General features: G+C 34.7%; 1 protein-coding gene across 1 annotated transcript in view; it reads left to right on the top strand.

The window, feature by feature from the left end:
• LOC107600686 (cordon-bleu protein-like 1) overlaps positions 1–17939 on the top strand; it is a 61863-nt gene that overhangs the window by 31164 nt on the left and 12760 nt on the right. The window contains exons 2-7 of the mRNA XM_016292643.1: positions 8135–8326; positions 13694–13901; positions 15993–16218; positions 16365–16424; positions 16924–17018; positions 17247–17480. Of these exons, the coding sequence (XP_016148129.1) occupies positions 8135–8326; positions 13694–13901; positions 15993–16218; positions 16365–16424; positions 16924–17018; positions 17247–17480 (1015 nt within the window). The remainder of the gene's footprint in view (positions 1–8134; positions 8327–13693; positions 13902–15992; positions 16219–16364; positions 16425–16923; positions 17019–17246; positions 17481–17939) is intronic.

Genomic DNA, 17939 nt, shown 5'->3' with positions numbered 1-17939 from the left:
TCTCTCTCTGTCTCTCTCTCTCACGCACTCATTCACCCTGATGAATAGTTCACAAAGGTAATTAATGCTTATTTCAGGTTTAAATGGGTGTTAATGACATTACTGTTTTAAGTGAATTAGGGTTGGATTATTTATTTATTACATTTATTTGATAAAAGAAACAGTAAAACTGTAATACTGTGAAATATTATTACAATTAACTGTTTTGTCATTTAATATATTTAGAAAATGTAAAAAAACATATTCCTTGGCAAAGCTATTATTTATCACCAATTTACACCGTTTAATTTGTTCATTTATTTGATTTTTATTTTAATATTGTGTTACTATGTTTATATTATTTATGCTTATATTTTTCAGACTTTTAATGGTATTTAGTGGTATTTATGTTAATGCTCTGAAATGAACGTTACTACTGAAAACCAATGATGCTGTTGTGATACGCGCAATCAATAGACTTGACTGAAGTTTCCTGAAGACACAAAATAACTTGTGATTATGAGAGCATATGGTGGAGATATTTTAAGAGAGTGCACTGAAATCCCAGCAATATTCACAGTTCAATATTCACATTTTACCAGGAGTATCGTCCCCAAATAAGGTAGATGCAATTACTGTGATGTCACACAAACAGAAACCACACTTCCTGGTTTATATGTGAGCAACACTACAACTCTACTGATCTGTTAAGCATTATATAATGCATATAAAATATGCATATAAAATGTATATAAAAGTAAAACATTTTGAAATTATCAAATTAAAAAATATATATATATATTTATTTAATCAGCATTTTAATCGCATATACCTGTCATATAGACACAGTACAATATGTGCAGTGGTGTTGGCGAGACTGGGTCCTGTTATATAATTAGTCATGTTAATTGATGCTTTTGGTATTATATTAGTCAGCACAGTTGTGCTTTGAAAGCTATAATCAGCTATTTGTGACTTCACAATTTACTTAATGATGGTAAGATTTTCATCAGAATTTATATCAAATCTGTCAATCCTTAAGTGAACCTAAAGAAGTCCAAATCTTAAATAAGCAGTTTTTGGATATTTTATTTCATTTTATAATATTTAACAATTCAGCAAAGCACTAAAATGAAACGTCTCTTTTCTAGAGTGCCAGAAGAATATAGAAATGTAGTTGCTGTGCATTTGTCTGTAAACAGTATTTTCATCTGTGTGTTAAATATGGTACATATGGCATTTAAAAAAAAAAAGATACACCTCATGATGTTGGTTGATGTTCAGAGTAAACAGCTGTAATCTAGAAAAAGAAGAGGCTCAAATGTAAGTGTGTTTTCATAATTTCCAACTTCAGTTTGGGTTTTAGCAATTACAGTTGTATTTTTGACCGATTTATTGGTGGTTTATTCACATTTTGAGGCAGATCAGTGGGGGGGATGGGTGGTCTATGCTGGTATTTCAAATATTCCAGAAATGAGCCTCATGGCCTGAATTTACTGATGTCTTTGATCTGAGATGGTCTAAATGTTGTTGTTGTGCATGTTGAGTCATTGCTGTGATAATGCAGATTACCCAGCGTTGGGATCTCTGTGTCCTGGACAGTAAACGCACGGCTGACAGCATTGAAGTTTTGCCTGTTGTTTTCAGGATGCAGAAAATAGCTGCACATGTTGTTCAAGTTTTTTTTTTCCCACAACAGGTGTTTTGAATATAAGAGAGTTGAGGTGTGATCTGCAGTGTTCGCATATGAGTTATACACTGGGTTAGACATTGTGGGTTTGGCTAATTAATGAAGTAAATTATGTCTGTAAAAATTCACTGGGACATTAGTCATGTTAATTCCCTCTGTTGGCCATTACATTTACTTTGAATGACATCATGATGTTAACCCAACTTAATTGACTACAGTTGCTTTCTCCAGCAATTTATAAGGCTGTTCACACTGCGCACAGTATAGGCCTATACAGTGTAATCCAGTATCCAGTAACTTCACAACATTTGTCATAGTAATGATATAGCCATTGGCACAATACGAAGACAGTTGTATATAAAAATCTGCTTGTGGATATATGCTTATGTATGTGAGTGTGTGTATATATATATATATATATATATATATACACGTGTGTGCATGTGTATATGTATATGTGTGTGAGAGTGTGAGTGAGTGTAAATGTTGTATACTGCAAATAAGTAAGATTTTTTTTTTGGTTGCAAGAAATGAATACTTTTATTTTGCAAGGATGACTTGAAAGACTCAAAAGTGACAGTAAAAACATCCATAATGTTACAAAAGACTTCAATAACTAATCAAAAATTCAAATACATTATATTCTTTTGAACTTTCTATTTATCAGAGAATCCTGATTAAAAAATGTATCACCGTTTCCACAAAAAATATTAAGCAGCACAACTGTTTTCAACACTGATAATAAGAAATCAGCATATTAGAATGATAATGCTGAAAATTCAGCTTTGCATCACCGGAATAAATGACATTTTACAATATATTTAAATTGAAAACCGTTATTTTAAGTTGTAATAATGTTTAACAACATTACTGTTTTTACTGTAAATTTGGTCCAAAAAATCCAGCTTTGGTGAGCAGAAGAGACTTCTTTACAAAAACATGTAAAAAAAAATCTTACTGACTCCAGACTTTTGAATGGTAATGCATGTTATACTCCGCATGATGAAAACTCTGCTTGAAATACACTTTCACTATTGAAAATCAGCTTGTAATTGGAATTCAAATCACCTTCAAGTTGGATCAAGTTAATGAGCAATCAATTTGATGTGATGTTTTTGCTGTTCAAACTACAATAAAGTCGATTTTAGAGTCGGATACAGCAAAACATCTGATTTTTGCTGCTTGTGTGAGCAAATCATACAGTATGTTTGTGTGAGAGCTCTAGTTTATTGAGGATGTGTGTCTGTGTTTAATGATAGCTATCTGTGCTGATGATGAATGAGTTTAGATCTCGAGCGATGTGTCAGAGGAAGAGGCCTCTGACAGTCAAGCTCTGACATGCCTGGTGTGTCATTCATCGCTCTGAGATGGTGATAGATAATGGTCAAAATGTCTCACTGGGATCAGCCTCTCCTAGTCATATCTAGACCCAAACATCCACAGAACTCCTTAACGTTTTCCCTCAAAGTTGAAACATCCATCGTTCACAAACTTCTACACAATTCCCACTCTCCTGCATGTTCCTTGGTTAAAGGTCCCCTGAAATGCTTAGAAACACGCAGCGTTACTCTATGTGTTGACGTCATTTCAACTGAAACAGGAAGACAGGGCGGGACATATCAAGCAGCCCCGCCCCTTTTTAAAATAGCCAATAGCGTTCGTTTATATCACAGCTTAGGCTAGAGCCATTCAGAGCCATTGAGCTCTGCAAAGTCGCATTTGACAGGGTATGCCAGCCACAATCTCATCCATATTGCTATAAAATATAGCATTCTGTGTAGAATTCAACAGTGGTGGACGGAGTAGTTTTACTTCGTTACTGTACTTAAGTACATTTTTCAAGTATCTGTACTTTACTGGAGTAGTTTTATTTTGAGTAACTTTTGCTTTTACTTCACTAAATTCCAAAGCATAAGATCGTACTTTTTACTTCACTACATTTCTGTACTTTAGTGGAGTAGTTTTATTTTGAGTAACTTTTACTTTTACTTCACTAAATTCCAAAGCATAAGATCGTACTTTTTACTTCACTACATTTAATAAAAATTATCGTTACTCCGAACTGATTCTTTTCAATGAACCCGTTAAATCGGTTCGCAAATCGCACCAAACAATTAATTCACGAATTGGAATGATCCGATTGCAGCTGTTCTCGAGTCGACAGCTCACTGATTCAAATGAACCGTTGAGTCTCCAGTGAACTGAATTCACAAGTAAGAACCGGGAGATCTTGTGAGTGCGTGCGCGACTGATGCTGCTAAAAGTAAGTTACTAATGTCAAATGTTAGGATTAATTATTGTAAGTGAAAATCATATTTAGGTCAAAGCTGTCAGTTGTTTGTGAACTAAATCTGCTGTAAAGGGTGATCTGTAGCCTACTAAAATGCTTGAATGCAGACACATTAACATCAGAGTCTCTATGTTTTAGGTCAAAAAACATTAAAATAACACAGATTAAATCAAATAACTCATGCACATTCATCTTCCCCACTGCTGTAACGTTAGCAGTGTTACGAATGATGTTAGCTGATGCTAACCGTCTAGCTAACAAGCTTGCTGGTGCTAAATTTAGGTCATTTTTAAAAAATAAAGTCCAAATATTTTTTTTTTCAACTAATAGTAATTAGCAAAATGGGAAGTGATGCCCTCTGGAGGCATTTGGCCAGGGGTGTTTTTACACCACAGACAAAGAAGAAAGAAATCATTATGAAAATCTAATTATATTTTCCTTATTATATTAATTATTTCCTTATTGGTTATTTTGAGAAAATCCCAGGTATTTTGAGCAGTAGGATTATAAAAACATATATGCTAATATAAAATGAAATGATAAAAGTAGCCTATATAAAACTGCAAAATAATCATTCAGCTATCGGTACTTTTTACTTAAGTACATAAAAAATCAAATACTTTTCTACTTTCACTCGAGTAAAATTGAAAACTGAGTACTTTTACTTTTACTGGAGTAATATTTTATTATACGGATCTGTACTTTTACTCAAGTACTTGATTTGTCCTTTGTCCACCACTGGAATTCAAATAGCTCCAATACATTTTGTGGTCTGCGCCGACACCAGACTTCTTTGTTTCCTCAATGGAAAGCATATTTACACTTTTTTGAATCTTTCCCTGTCCCCTATATAGTGCACTACGTGCCATTCACTGTACAGAAAATACTAATTCTGTGGACAAGTGACCGATTTCAGCCGCGGCTTCAGCGTCTATTTTATAGTGTAGGGGGCGGGGCTTCGGATTCTAGAGTGCATTTGATTGGACAGAAAGTTTGATGAGAAGCTGAAGTACGATGTGACGTCAAAAAAAATCATTGAGCCGTTTTGGCGGAAGTGACAAACTGAAAGCTTTGAATGCTTATATCTTCTAAATGTGAATTTTGTCACTGTTTTGGAGCACACTGCCTCATAGATAACCTTAAGACTAACATATTGATACTAACACCTAAAAAACTTTAATTTTGATTTCATGGGGACTTTAAGCATTTGACGTATTTGCTAATGCTTTCAGCTTCACAACTTTATTTAACACATTGTACCATGTTTAAATCCATTCCACAGATTTTTCCCTTTAAAAAACAGTGTCAACAGGTCAACATTTGTCTTTGCAGCCAGTTGCATGTTTGCAATCCTCTCATGTCAACAAAATAAGTCAAACCAATGCATGCTGTCAGAAGCTCTTTCTCATTCACATTCAGCTGACAGCAAAACCGCTGCCATGTGTCTCCCTTTCATGTACATTTTCACTTCTCTTAAATGCATCACGTATCTGGAATATTCAGATTTGCAAAGATATTTAGTATGGTAAAATGAGGATTGGATTTACTTCAGGATTTGACGTTAAGCATAAAGTGTATAAAAGTAATATAAAATGTTGCCATGAACTGCACAGGTGCAAAATATGCAAAATTGTTGAGTGTTGTACTGTAGCGTCTAATTGTCTCAAAAAAACTGCATTTTAGTAGTTTTATGCTCTGCAACTATATTCACTGCAACCATGCTTACCCTCGCTGCATGTGAACCCATAATTAATGTCATCGGAGTCTATTTACTTTTTATACGTTTTATAGTCGTGTTCCTGGTTTTTGAGGATGAGGGCATCACACAACCTGTCCATGTTGACATCTGTTTCCTTGATCAATTCTGATTTTTTTTTTAAATTTTTTTTTTGTCAAGTCAATTTTATTCCAAAGCAGCTTTACAGAAAAATCATGCTGTTAATGTTTATATCTTAATATCTTCATGCCTTATAGTCATAATTAGCAGATTAGAACTGTGTGATTAATATAATACATAATTAGCAAATTAATATAAACGATCAAGCAGTTGAAACTTGCTATATAGTATACTTTACATTACATTAAAGTTGTATGTTCTGTCTAATTATAATATACTTAACATTTTGCATTGATATCAATCACGCAGCCAAGATTTGTTATGTAGTATGTGTTGCTTTACGTGAGTGAGTGTATTATATATAGATTAAGTTGGATGTACTGTATATTCAACTTTAAATATAGCCTATTGCTTGGCCATAATTTTTAACTATAAAGTGTAATTTGGGAGAATATACATTACAGTATTCAAGACTTACAGGGGGGTTTGATAAAGCTGTTATGGTTAAAGTGGCAGACAGTTATGAAACCTTGAAATATCAGCGCTGTGCGTGCAGTGTCTGGGTCGATATTTGCGCAGGTGTCTGCCTATGAGTTTGTTGACTGATTTGATCCCTCAAGGCCTCTGGCTCTACTTGTTGTTTGAAATGATCCCATTAAAATCAATTTTTTTCTTGTACGATACATGCAAATTCTCTGTAAGCAATGCATGCAGTGCTGTGTGATGTGATTTTGGTGTGTTGATCATAGATAACACCGTTAAATTCAATGACTCTTGTAAAACTGATACAGTAGCTCTGATTGGATGAGTCTCAGCACCTTTAAAGAGAAATGTTTGCGCCATTTCTACAAATAAATCTTTAGATGTACTGTATGTTGATGAGCACTTTGGTTGACACTAATGGGACATTTGCTATTTGAAATGTCTGTTTTGAAAGTCATGAATGTGTCTGATTACCATGTCAGAAACCCTCGTGTTTACTTGGGCCTGATGTAGCCCACTCAAACATACCATACTAATCTAATGCACACATTTCAGGGGCTTTCCCAACTTCCTGTGAAATGTTTGCGCTCTTCTCATCAGGCCTCGGCTATTCCTGACTAGTCCTAGTCCTCAGGGAACCTTGTATCAAACATTACTAATGGACCTCAAAGAGAGACTGTGACAGAAACTGTGATGGCAGTCATCCTCAAAACTGAGACGGTGACTTTTTCTCAACACTTGCTGCATTTAAAGAGACCAACACCATGCTTCTCCTCCTCGGCTCCCTCAGAGCTTCATCCTCGTCCGCTGGAATGAATGAATCACATTACTCCAGTGTCTTGTGACTTGTGTGTAAAGTGCATCCAAGCTCTCTCATTAAATAGCTGGTTATTTGAGTGGAGAAGAATGGAACATTTTCAGTGCAATTACTGCGTTTTCCATGAGAACTAAAGCTGCTCGTTTTTCATTTACAGTTAAAATCGTTAAAGCAAACCGCTGTTTTGATGCAAATAATAACTTGTGAAAACAGGTCTGTGAACCTGGAGGATGCAACTGAACTCTGGTTCATACCAAGCAATCAAAATGTGTGCAAACAGACTGATGATTTAGTGTTTCTGTTTTAGAGCAGATTTTTGAGCACAGCAGGTGAGATTGAGTAACTGAGCGTGTGTTATGTTATGTCTGATCACATCTATTTTTTACATTCTCTTACAGGCATACAAGTAAAGCTAGTATGTGCTTGAATGGGGAAAGAAATCGTGCAGATCTGTTTGTCAAGATTTAATTTTAGCGACATCAACAACAACAGAATATGACAACATTTGTATTATTTCAAGGTTTACTGTAATATTTACATTGAAAATATCCATTAAATTCATTTTGTGGACATACTTGAGAAAAACATATGGAGTAGGCACCTTTTTAATGGACAGTGCACCTAAATATGAAAAATTGTATCTAATGTATGTTGTATCCAAACTTATATGCTGTTATTTTTGCTTGATGTTAACTCTTTCCCCACCATTGATGTAATTTTCTGTCATTTATGAGACTACGCTTTCCTGCCATTGTCATAATATTCCGGCTTTTCATGTTTTCACTGTTATACGCATCCTCTGAAAGAGTACTGAATGTCTGGATCAAAACATGGTGAAGTAGTAGCAGAAACAAGTAATCGCATGTTAGCAGATGCATATGAAACGCGATCATCAAGAATTAAACATCATATAAATCAAAATTGTCTAACCAAATGAAAATCTGTGTTTTGAGCATCGTTTTGAAACCGATCCAGACATAGTCTTTGACAAGGTGATACATTCATATTTTAAACCTGTTTTGTCCTTTTTTTCAACAGGAGATCATCAAAAAGCAAAGCACCTCCTCCTCCTCCTGTCCTGAAAGGCCTGGATGCTCCACTGCTGAGCCACAAGCTCCCAGTGTACCCTCACCCTGCCATGGAGCAGAAGGAGAATCTGCTGGATCAGGACCTGACTCTCACCGTGGTCCTTCCTGAAGGGCTGGAGAAGACTATGGTCGTCCATGGCAGGTGAGGGGTTTGTTGGTTGAGTTTTTTTGTACAGCTGGACATTTAGGCTACGTTTACACGACAACGGAAACGGAAAAGTTTTTCCCTTGCGTTTTTAAAAAGTTTCACGTATACACGACAGCGTTTTCAAAACGATTCGCGTTTACACATATCCGCGAAAATGCTGTACTACGTATGCCAGGCCAGTAGTTGGCACTGTCACCTTGTTAGTAAGCAGTACCTGTAGGGAAGTGATGATTATATGTTGTATATGATGCGTCTCCGCTGTTGGTTGTAATAAGTAAAATAAGTACAATAAGTAAATCCACACTTTGTTGAAGAAGCGTTAGCAAACTCTTGAGCATCAACAACAGTACCATATACTACACCATTGTTGTGTATGTTTGTTCGTGCTTGCCTTTAAAATCGACACGCACTGCACATGTCTACATGCCTAACACGTACTACGCACGTGCATGACGTCACCGTTTTCAAAGATTCCCGTGTTGGGTGTTTACGCAGAAACGATTACGGTGGTGTTTTCAAAAACTTGCACTTTGAAACCTGTTTTCAAAAATATGCGTTTTCAGTCCCCAAAACGCCGTTGTCGTGTAAACGAACAGGCAAAACGTATAAAAAGTTTCCCGTTTTTGGCTGAAAACGTTGTCGTGTAAACGGCCCCTCAAACTGCTGGAGTGGTTGGTATGCAAACAACTTGGTAAAGATGCTGCAGTTTCTTATGTTCAAAGAGAAGAGGTGTCAAAGTAATTTAACTTTGTAGTTGTGGTTTCCATTTGTCCCTAAATATTTTTCAAAGACTGTAAAGTTATAAATAGTACAAAAGTGTCAGAATTATTCTTTGCATTTTAAGTAGATTCACGTTACTTTCTCCCCATTTGCTAACTGATCGGTTCAAAAAAAGATTTTTTTAATATATATATTCATTAATTTTTTTTTTTATATTTTGTATTATTTTATTTCATTTTCAGTTTTAGTGATTTTGAAATATTCTTTAAATATTTTCATTTATTTATTTTTTTTTGTTGTTTTAAATATTTCTGTTTGACTATATTTTTATTTCAGATTTAGCTGTGGTAATTTTAGTACTTCAGCTTCAACTTATTTTTTAGGTAGTTGACGAGGCAACATTTAAAGTTCAAGTTTTCCATCTAATATTTATATTTGATTTATTTCAGATTTATTTCAGTTACTCAATTTTGAATTGCTTTAGTTTTAGTTATCAACAACAACACTTTCACTCATTAGCAGCAAAATAAAAAAAGTATTGCTCTATAGTACTTTTAAAATGTGTTTATGTCCCGTTATTTTTTAATCATCGATATAGCTAATATATTTGAACTGAATGTAACTAATAAACTGCACAGCATTGTTCTCTGCAGACAACACTGAAAAAATGAGTAGAAACCGTGTGTTGACTTCGGTTGACATTGGACTTTTCCTCCATCTTGAATTAATAATTGCCAAATATTTTAGACAAATAACATTAAAAACAGATCAGAATATACAGATGTGCTTGAGGAATTTGTTGGCAAACCTTTAGACACAAGCCTGGACATTTGTTGCTTTTGCAAAACTTTTTATTAGGACACAATGCCAAAAACGTTGTGGCAACATTAACATTGTGAGCGCCTTCACAAATGACCACTGCTCACATATCATCTCTTCTGATCGCGTTTACACATATCCGCGAAAATGCTGTACTACGTATGCCAGGCCAGTAGTTGGCACTGTCACCTTGTTAGTAAGCAGTACCTGTAGGGAAGTGATGATTATATGTTGTATATGATGCGTCTCCGCTGTTGGTTGTAATAAGTAAAATAAGTACAATAAGTAAATCCACACTTTGTTGAAGAAGCGTTAGCAAACTCTTGAGCATCAACAACAGTACCATATACTACACCATTGTTGTGTATGTTTGTTCGTGCTTGCCTTTAAAATCGACACGCACTGCACATGTCTACATGCCTAACACGTACTACGCACGTGCATGACGTCACCGTTTTCAAAGATTCCCGTGTTGGGTGTTTACGCAGAAACGATTACGGTGGTGTTTTCAAAAACTTGCACTTTGAAACCTGTTTTCAAAAATATGCGTTTTCAGTCCCCAAAATGCCGTTGTCGTGTAAACGAACAGGCAAAACGTATAAAAAGTTTCCCGTTTTTGGCTGAAAACGTTGTCGTGTAAACGGCCCCTCAAACTGCTGGAGTGGTTGGTATGCAAACAACTTGGTAAAGATGCTGCAGTTTCTTATGTTCAAAGAGAAGAGGTGTCAAAGTAATTTAACTTTGTAGTTGTGGTTTCCATTTGTCCCTAAATATTTTTCAAAGACTGTAAAGTTATAAATAGTACAAAAGTGTCAGAATTATTCTTTGCATTTTAAGTAGATTCACGTTACTTTCTCCCCATTTGCTAACTGATCGGTTCAAAAAAAGATTTTTTTAATATATATATTCATTAATTTTTTTTTTTAATATTTTGTATTATTTTATTTCATTTTCAGTTTTAGTGATTTTGAAATATTCTTTAAATATTTTCATTTATTTATTTTTTTGTTGTTTTAAATATTTCTGTTTGACTATATTTTTATTTCAGATTTAGCTGTGGTAATTTTAGTACTTCAGCTTCAACTTATTTTTTAGGTAGTTGACGAGGCAACATTTAAAGTTCAAGTTTTCCATCTAATATTTATATTTGATTTATTTCAGATTTATTTCAGTTACTCAATTTTGAATTGCTTTAGTTTTAGTTATCAACAACAACACTTTCACTCATTAGCAGCAAAATAAAAAAAGTATTGCTCTATAGTACTTTTAAAATGTGTTTATGTCCCGTTATTTTTTAATCATCGATATAGCTAATATATTTGAACTGAATGTAACTAATAAACTGCACAGCATTGTTCTCTGCAGACAACACTGAAAAAATGAGTAGAAACCGTGTGTTGACTTCGGTTGACATTGGACTTTTCCTCCATCTTGAATTAATAATTGCCAAATATTTTAGACAAATAACATTAAAAACAGATCAGAATATACAGATGTGCTTGAGGAATTTGTTGGCAAACCTTTAGACACAAGCCTGGACATTTGTTGCTTTTGCAAAACTTTTTATTAGGACACAATGCCAAAAACGTTGTGGCAACATTAACATTGTGAGCGCCTTCACAAATGACCACTGCTCACATATCATCTCTTCTGAACTTATAAATCTAGCCCTTTACTTATTCAAATAGCACTGTTCAGAGAGTTCATCATGATGCAATCCTGTTGCCTTAAAACTATCTTGAACATGGTGCATGTTTGGCAGGACAGGATAAACATTGCAAAAATCACAGTTTGAGCATGAGTGCATAAACACTCCGGTTTACTCGCAGCTGTGTCCATTTCTGTAGCTCTAACAACCTGAACCGTTACGGATTATTATAGTAACTTAATATAAGAATTCTCAATTTTACGGAACTTTATTTTTAATGAATATTGTACACTTCTGCATGGAAGGGGTTAATCTCTGAGCTGAGCTGTATATGAGTTCATGAAGCTTCTCAGATGATTGCTGTTATGAAACTAATCAGATGATTGCTGCGGTGAGTCAGCTGGGTGGGGCAGCGTGTTTCTCAAAGCTCCTGCAACAAATCAGGCTTGGTTTGGGTACAAGGCATGAGATGACGCGAGAGTAATCCAGCATCTTTGTTACACTGTTTGTGATTATCATGATTTCCGCAGTTGGATCCTTTGCTCAAATGACCTGCTGTACTCTCTGTGCCGTGCTTAGTGGTGTTTTCTGGCCCCAACAATTCATCTCAAATGTTAAAGGTCAGAGGGACCTTTGCCAAAAGGACATTTTTAAAGTGGGACTTATTTAAGATTGGCCAAATAGCATTACTTTCATATTTTGCTCCAGTTCTGCATTACCCCTTGCAATAATTGCAAAATATAAATTTGGTAACAACTAAAAAAAATAATAATAATAAAAAAAAAAAGTAAATAAATATAATAGTAAATACATATTATTATTAATATATAATAATAATAATAAATTTACCATTAAAATGATTTATTTTATATTATTATTATATTAATATTATCATTATTAGTAGTACTAGTGCTAGTAAATCATTCATTTTTATTATTAATATTGAATTAATCATAATTTATATTAATGTTACTACTACTACTACATACATAATAATAATAATAATGATAATAATAATAATCATATTTTAATTTTTTATTATTATTAATAGTAGTAGTAGTAGTCCTCTATAAAAATAAATACAATAAAATAATTCATTAGAATTTTTATTTATTAATATAATACAATATATATATATATATTATTTTTTCATGAATTGGACTGCGCGGTACTACTTTGACATGGTTTTGCTAGAGTGAAATTTATTTTTTCTGGCACAAACCTGATCTCAGATTTCGGAAGATCTGTCATCATCATTTAATCATCGTTTTATTCGGTTCTTTGATCCTGAACACCTGTAAATGAAACCTGATTTTCCTGAGTTCAACGTTATTGCCCCCTTCATGCTAAAACTGAAACCAAATTCATTATAGAAGGATTAATAATCAAATTCTTCACCTGCTGTTCTAAATTTGTGCCACCCAAACTCGCTGACCTCCCACTAATCGTGATTAAATTATTGTCTGTGTGTTTCCAAAGGCTTCTCCGATCCAAGAATTCCAAAAGCAGCTGGAAAGCTTTGTGTCATAATCTGTCTCGAAAGGATTTTCCACACTTTCAGTGTGCAATGTTTCAAATGTATTGGACGTAGTGGGAGTCGGTGGATAAGATCCTCATGGTTCTTTCATACTTTGTGGTTCAAACTTAATGCAATATCAAGGGAATAGTTCATGCAAAAATTAAAATTCTGTTATTATTTACGCATTATTTACGTCAAACCAGCGTGCTTTTCCATGGAAAACCAAAGGAATCTTGTTATAGGGCTTGCACAAGTTCTTCTGAATTTCACTTTTGTGTTCATACTGTATTGTTGTCATGAACACTTGAAAAACAATCAAGTGAAAAAGCGCTCATTTCCTTGACGTGCATTGGAAACCCTTGCAGCAAAATATCATTTATGCAAATCCTAAATGCTTGACAGATAGCAAAGCTCGTGTCGTTAACTTTGACATTTGCTTTGACAACTCCCCACAGCAGAGTCACATGTTTCTTTAACTCAACAAAATATAATGGAAAAGATCTTTCACAACTTTTTGAAACACAGACGTTTGTGTCCTAAAGGAAAAGTTCACCTAAAAATGGCATCCTTGTCATCATTTACAAATTTTTGTCTATTATATTACAAAAAATGAGATGTCAGTAAAATGATCAACCTCTGCTCTGCTGTTTTTCAGCAAGCCCATGATGGACCTGCTGGTCATGCTTTGTGCGAAGTACCACCTGAACCCGTCTGGCCACACCATAGAGCTCGTCACCACCAACAGGAACCAGGTGAAGTTCAAACCCAGCGCCCTCATCGGAGCCCTAGAGGCTGAGAAGATCCTGCTGAAACCGAAAGGCATGGAGGACAAAAGCAAAAAGGCAGGACCGCAGATGCCTGAGGTACTCTCATGTACAATTAACTTAAATATGAATTCAACACAGTTCAAGTCAAGTCACATTTATCTATATAGCTCTTTATACAACATGGGTTGTATCAAAGCAGCTTCTCAGTGGTACAAAATGTAGTTAATCAATTACAAAAAGTTCATCAATTATGAAATCATAAGTGCACATTCTTGTATACTGCACATTACAGAAAATACAAGCTTAAAATTAGCATATTGAGCACAGTGCATAGATAATATACTTCAGCAACATTAAAAATATTGTTATTATTATTATTAATAAACGAAAATTCATAAATATGAAAAAATATTTACAGAAAATAAAAATATCTTGCATAGTACACACTATATACATCAGCACTAGTAAAATTAGTATTATTGTTATTTTAAAAAAAATGAATAAATGTGAAGAAAATACAGAAATGAAATTAATCGAGCACAGTACACATACTATATATTTCAGCAATATTAAAAATATTATTATTCTTTAAAGAAATGAATAAAGAAATACGAGCATAAAATTGAATTCAATAAATATGATCCATTTGGATGAGTAAAAGCAGATCTGCTGTGAGACGAGCCTGAAGTACTGTATATCTAGATGTCTCAAAGCAGTGGAGCATGGCTGTACCATATTAACAATACACATCATAATGAATAACAAACAATATCACGTTACACCAAAATAAAAAGCATAACAGCACATAGCAGCTCTGTTCCAAAGCCGTCCTGCCATCTACTGCCTAAATAGTGCAGCATCCTACTGAACGGCACCTCGTAACTGAACAATTTGGAGCGCAGAGACTAGGCAGAGATGCATTATACAAATAGTGCTTCTCATGTGAAGTGCACTGGAGAATTTACCAATGGTTAATTGTAGTAGAGAGTGGCATAAGCATCTGACAAAGCTAACAACATGATATTCTAACAAGAATAAAATGCACAGCATTCACAAATAGTAGATATTATTATTATTAAGGGGGGGAAGTCGTGGCCTAATGGTTAGAGAGTCAGACTCGTAACCCAAAGGTTGTGGGTTCGAGTCTCGTACCGGCAGGGATTGTAGGTGGGGGGAGTGAATGTACAGCGCTCTCTCCCACCTTCAATACCACGACTGAGGTGGCACCGAACCCCCAACTGCTCCCCGGGCGCCGCAGCATAAACGGCTGCCCACTGCTCCGGGTGTGTGTTCACGGTGTGTGTTCACGGTGTGTGTGTGTGCACTTTGGATGGGTTAAATGCAGAGCACTAATTCCACCATACTTGGCCACATGTCACTTCACTTAAAGAAATATTAATACATATTTTATAATATGAATATATATTTTGGATATTTATTAATATGGTTTTAATATTAGATCATACAATTTAACTTTTTGTTTTTTGGAATGAAATGGTTATAACAAATGTTATTATAGTTTTTATTATTATATTTTCTGTTTTCATTTCAGTTTTACTCGACTACTTTTTAGTAGTTTAGTAGTTTTACCATTTATTTTTATTTCAGCTTTAGTTTTAGTGCAGTATTAGTTTTATTTATTTCCAGTTAGTCATTTTAGTGCTTCAACTTAAACTTAGTTCTCTTAGTTGCCAATGAAGCATTTCTATTTTTTTTATTTTCTCAGTTTTTTTCATGACATATTTAAGTTTTTTCCCCCCATTTTTTCCTTTTAATATTTGTATCTTTATGTATGTATTTTTATGTATATATATTATATATATTATTATTTTTTTCATACATTTATGTTATTTTATATATTTTTATTTCAGCTTTATATCAATGAACGTTTTTTTTTATTATTAATAAAGTTAGTTAACAGTGATAACCCTGGTTATAATTTGTTGCAGTGCATCCTGTAATTGTCTTCACAAAGGTTGCATGTGATGGAATTTATTCAGTTAGTTGTCTTAAAAGACAGCATAATCATGCATCCTACAGTACCTCTTGCAACAGCCTTCATACAATATCAGAAACACACCAGTGACCCCTTAAAACACTCCTTACATAGGCATCTCACTAGTTTTTGAAACCGAACCCCACACAATCATGCCGTACTCTTTACTTTCCTTCTCTCCTCTCTTTCAGGCAACCGTACGATTAGTGATCAACTACAAGAAAACCCAGAAAACTATTCTCAGGGTGAGTCCTCGGGTTCCTCTACAAGAACTACTTCCGGCGATCTGCGAGAAATGTGAATTCGACCTGCAGACCACCGTTTTATTACGAAATGTCCACTCAGAAGACACTTTGGACCTGTGCGGCTCGCTCAATGACTTTGGCCTGAGGGAAGTGTATGCAAGAGACACCAAAGGTCAGAACCCAGTGTGTGTTTATGCTAAGTACATTAAAATGACTCAAATGAAATCGTGCAGGACCGGTTTTCATAAGGTCACATTGAGATACTCTGCAAAACATTTGCATTACACTGTACTCTTGGGTTTGTGATTTTTCTTGCAGTAATAAGCCCTGTAAGTCCTATTAGTCCAGTAAGTCTGCCTCCATCTCCATCTCGCTCCGGTAAGTGACGTTAAATATAACAAATTTTCCATTTTATAAGAAAAATAATCAGCTTTTTTTGCACAATTTGATATAACTTATACATGCAACTTAATTGACTCTTGTTCTAGACTTGGCAAAGGTCCATTATCCGTATGATTGACTGTATGCTTGTCATGTTATTGTTATATATTATGAAGCGTCCTTGAACTCCTGAAAGGCACTATATAAATAATATATATATTTTTATGTGAAGAGAATTGTTTATGTATATATCTATATCATTTATTTACATATTCTTATGTAACCGTTACCATTTTCTTAAAAAAAAAATATATATTTTTTTTTTTAGTTTATTTCTATTTGAATGTTATGTCATAATTTATTAACCCTTATGTCGTTCCTGACATTTTTTTTTTAGCCTAAAAATAAATTATTCCTTAAAATATTGTTCATTTTTGCATGAACTCACTTTCAATAAGAAGTTAAGGATGTCTAACTAAACTGCATTTAAACACAGACATATTTCATCATGGGAAAGAGAAAATCCAGAGGGAGAAAGAAAAGACACGATTCAGCTTATTTAGGAAAGGAAGTAAGAAGCAATCCGAACAGGTGAGTTATGAAATCCTATATGTCTATAACAGAACGATAACATGCTTTGAGATTTTCTAGTGATGTTAGGATAAGGTCAAAGGCATGTGTGTTTTCACTTCTTTGTGAACATTCCCTGGTCATATTTGTTTTATGCAAATTGCTAAAGACTTTACTGACTTGTGATTGGCTCGCCAGTGGCATTGATTGGGAGTGTGCTAAATAGTGATTGGCTGTCTGTCATTAAAGTCTATGACCGTGAGCGCACCGGCATCTCCAGTGCACAGGAAGCAGAGGCCGGTCAGCATGAGTTCCTTCAGCACGCATTCGCCGATTACATACGATTGCAATACCATGCCCTCCGACATGCCAAAGAAAAGACGAGCCCCGTTGCCGCCGAGCATGATGTCACAGAGCATGCCTACTGACCTAGGTCATCACCACGGCAACACTCAAACCACCATGCATCACGATGGCAACCAGGTATGTAGCACTGTTCTGGGATTCAGTTAATATTTACTAGAAAATCTTGCCGCGGACATGCACTAGAGTCCAAACGTCTGAGAGCACAGTGAAAATCTGGGATTTCTTTCATGTAAACAAAGTTTTGGGATTTTTATAGAAAGCAAAGAATAGAGTTTTGCATAAAATAAGGAAGGATTCTGCACTATTCCTAAGTCACTAATCAAATACGCTGATGTTCTCCAGCAGTTTCTGCATTTTGTTGGGTCAAATTTGGGGTAGATTACGCACATTGTCATCCACAAACATGAAGCTAATTTATTACATAATTGAAATGAATCAATTGATCAACAGCATTTTATTTATTACAAAGGATATGTAAGAATGCATAGGATATATTATAGTTATTATTGATTATTGAAACATCTGACAGCACCTGTTGAATTTGACTGAAGTTTTGCTATGAGAGCAATTACGTAT

Source organism: Sinocyclocheilus grahami, unplaced genomic scaffold (genome assembly GCF_001515645.1).
Source record: "Sinocyclocheilus grahami isolate Dianchi unplaced genomic scaffold, SAMN03320097.WGS_v1.1 scaffold289.1, whole genome shotgun sequence".
NCBI classification, from domain to species: domain Eukaryota; kingdom Metazoa; phylum Chordata; class Actinopteri; order Cypriniformes; family Cyprinidae; genus Sinocyclocheilus; species Sinocyclocheilus grahami.
This window is presented reverse-complemented; position numbering and strand designations above follow the sequence as displayed.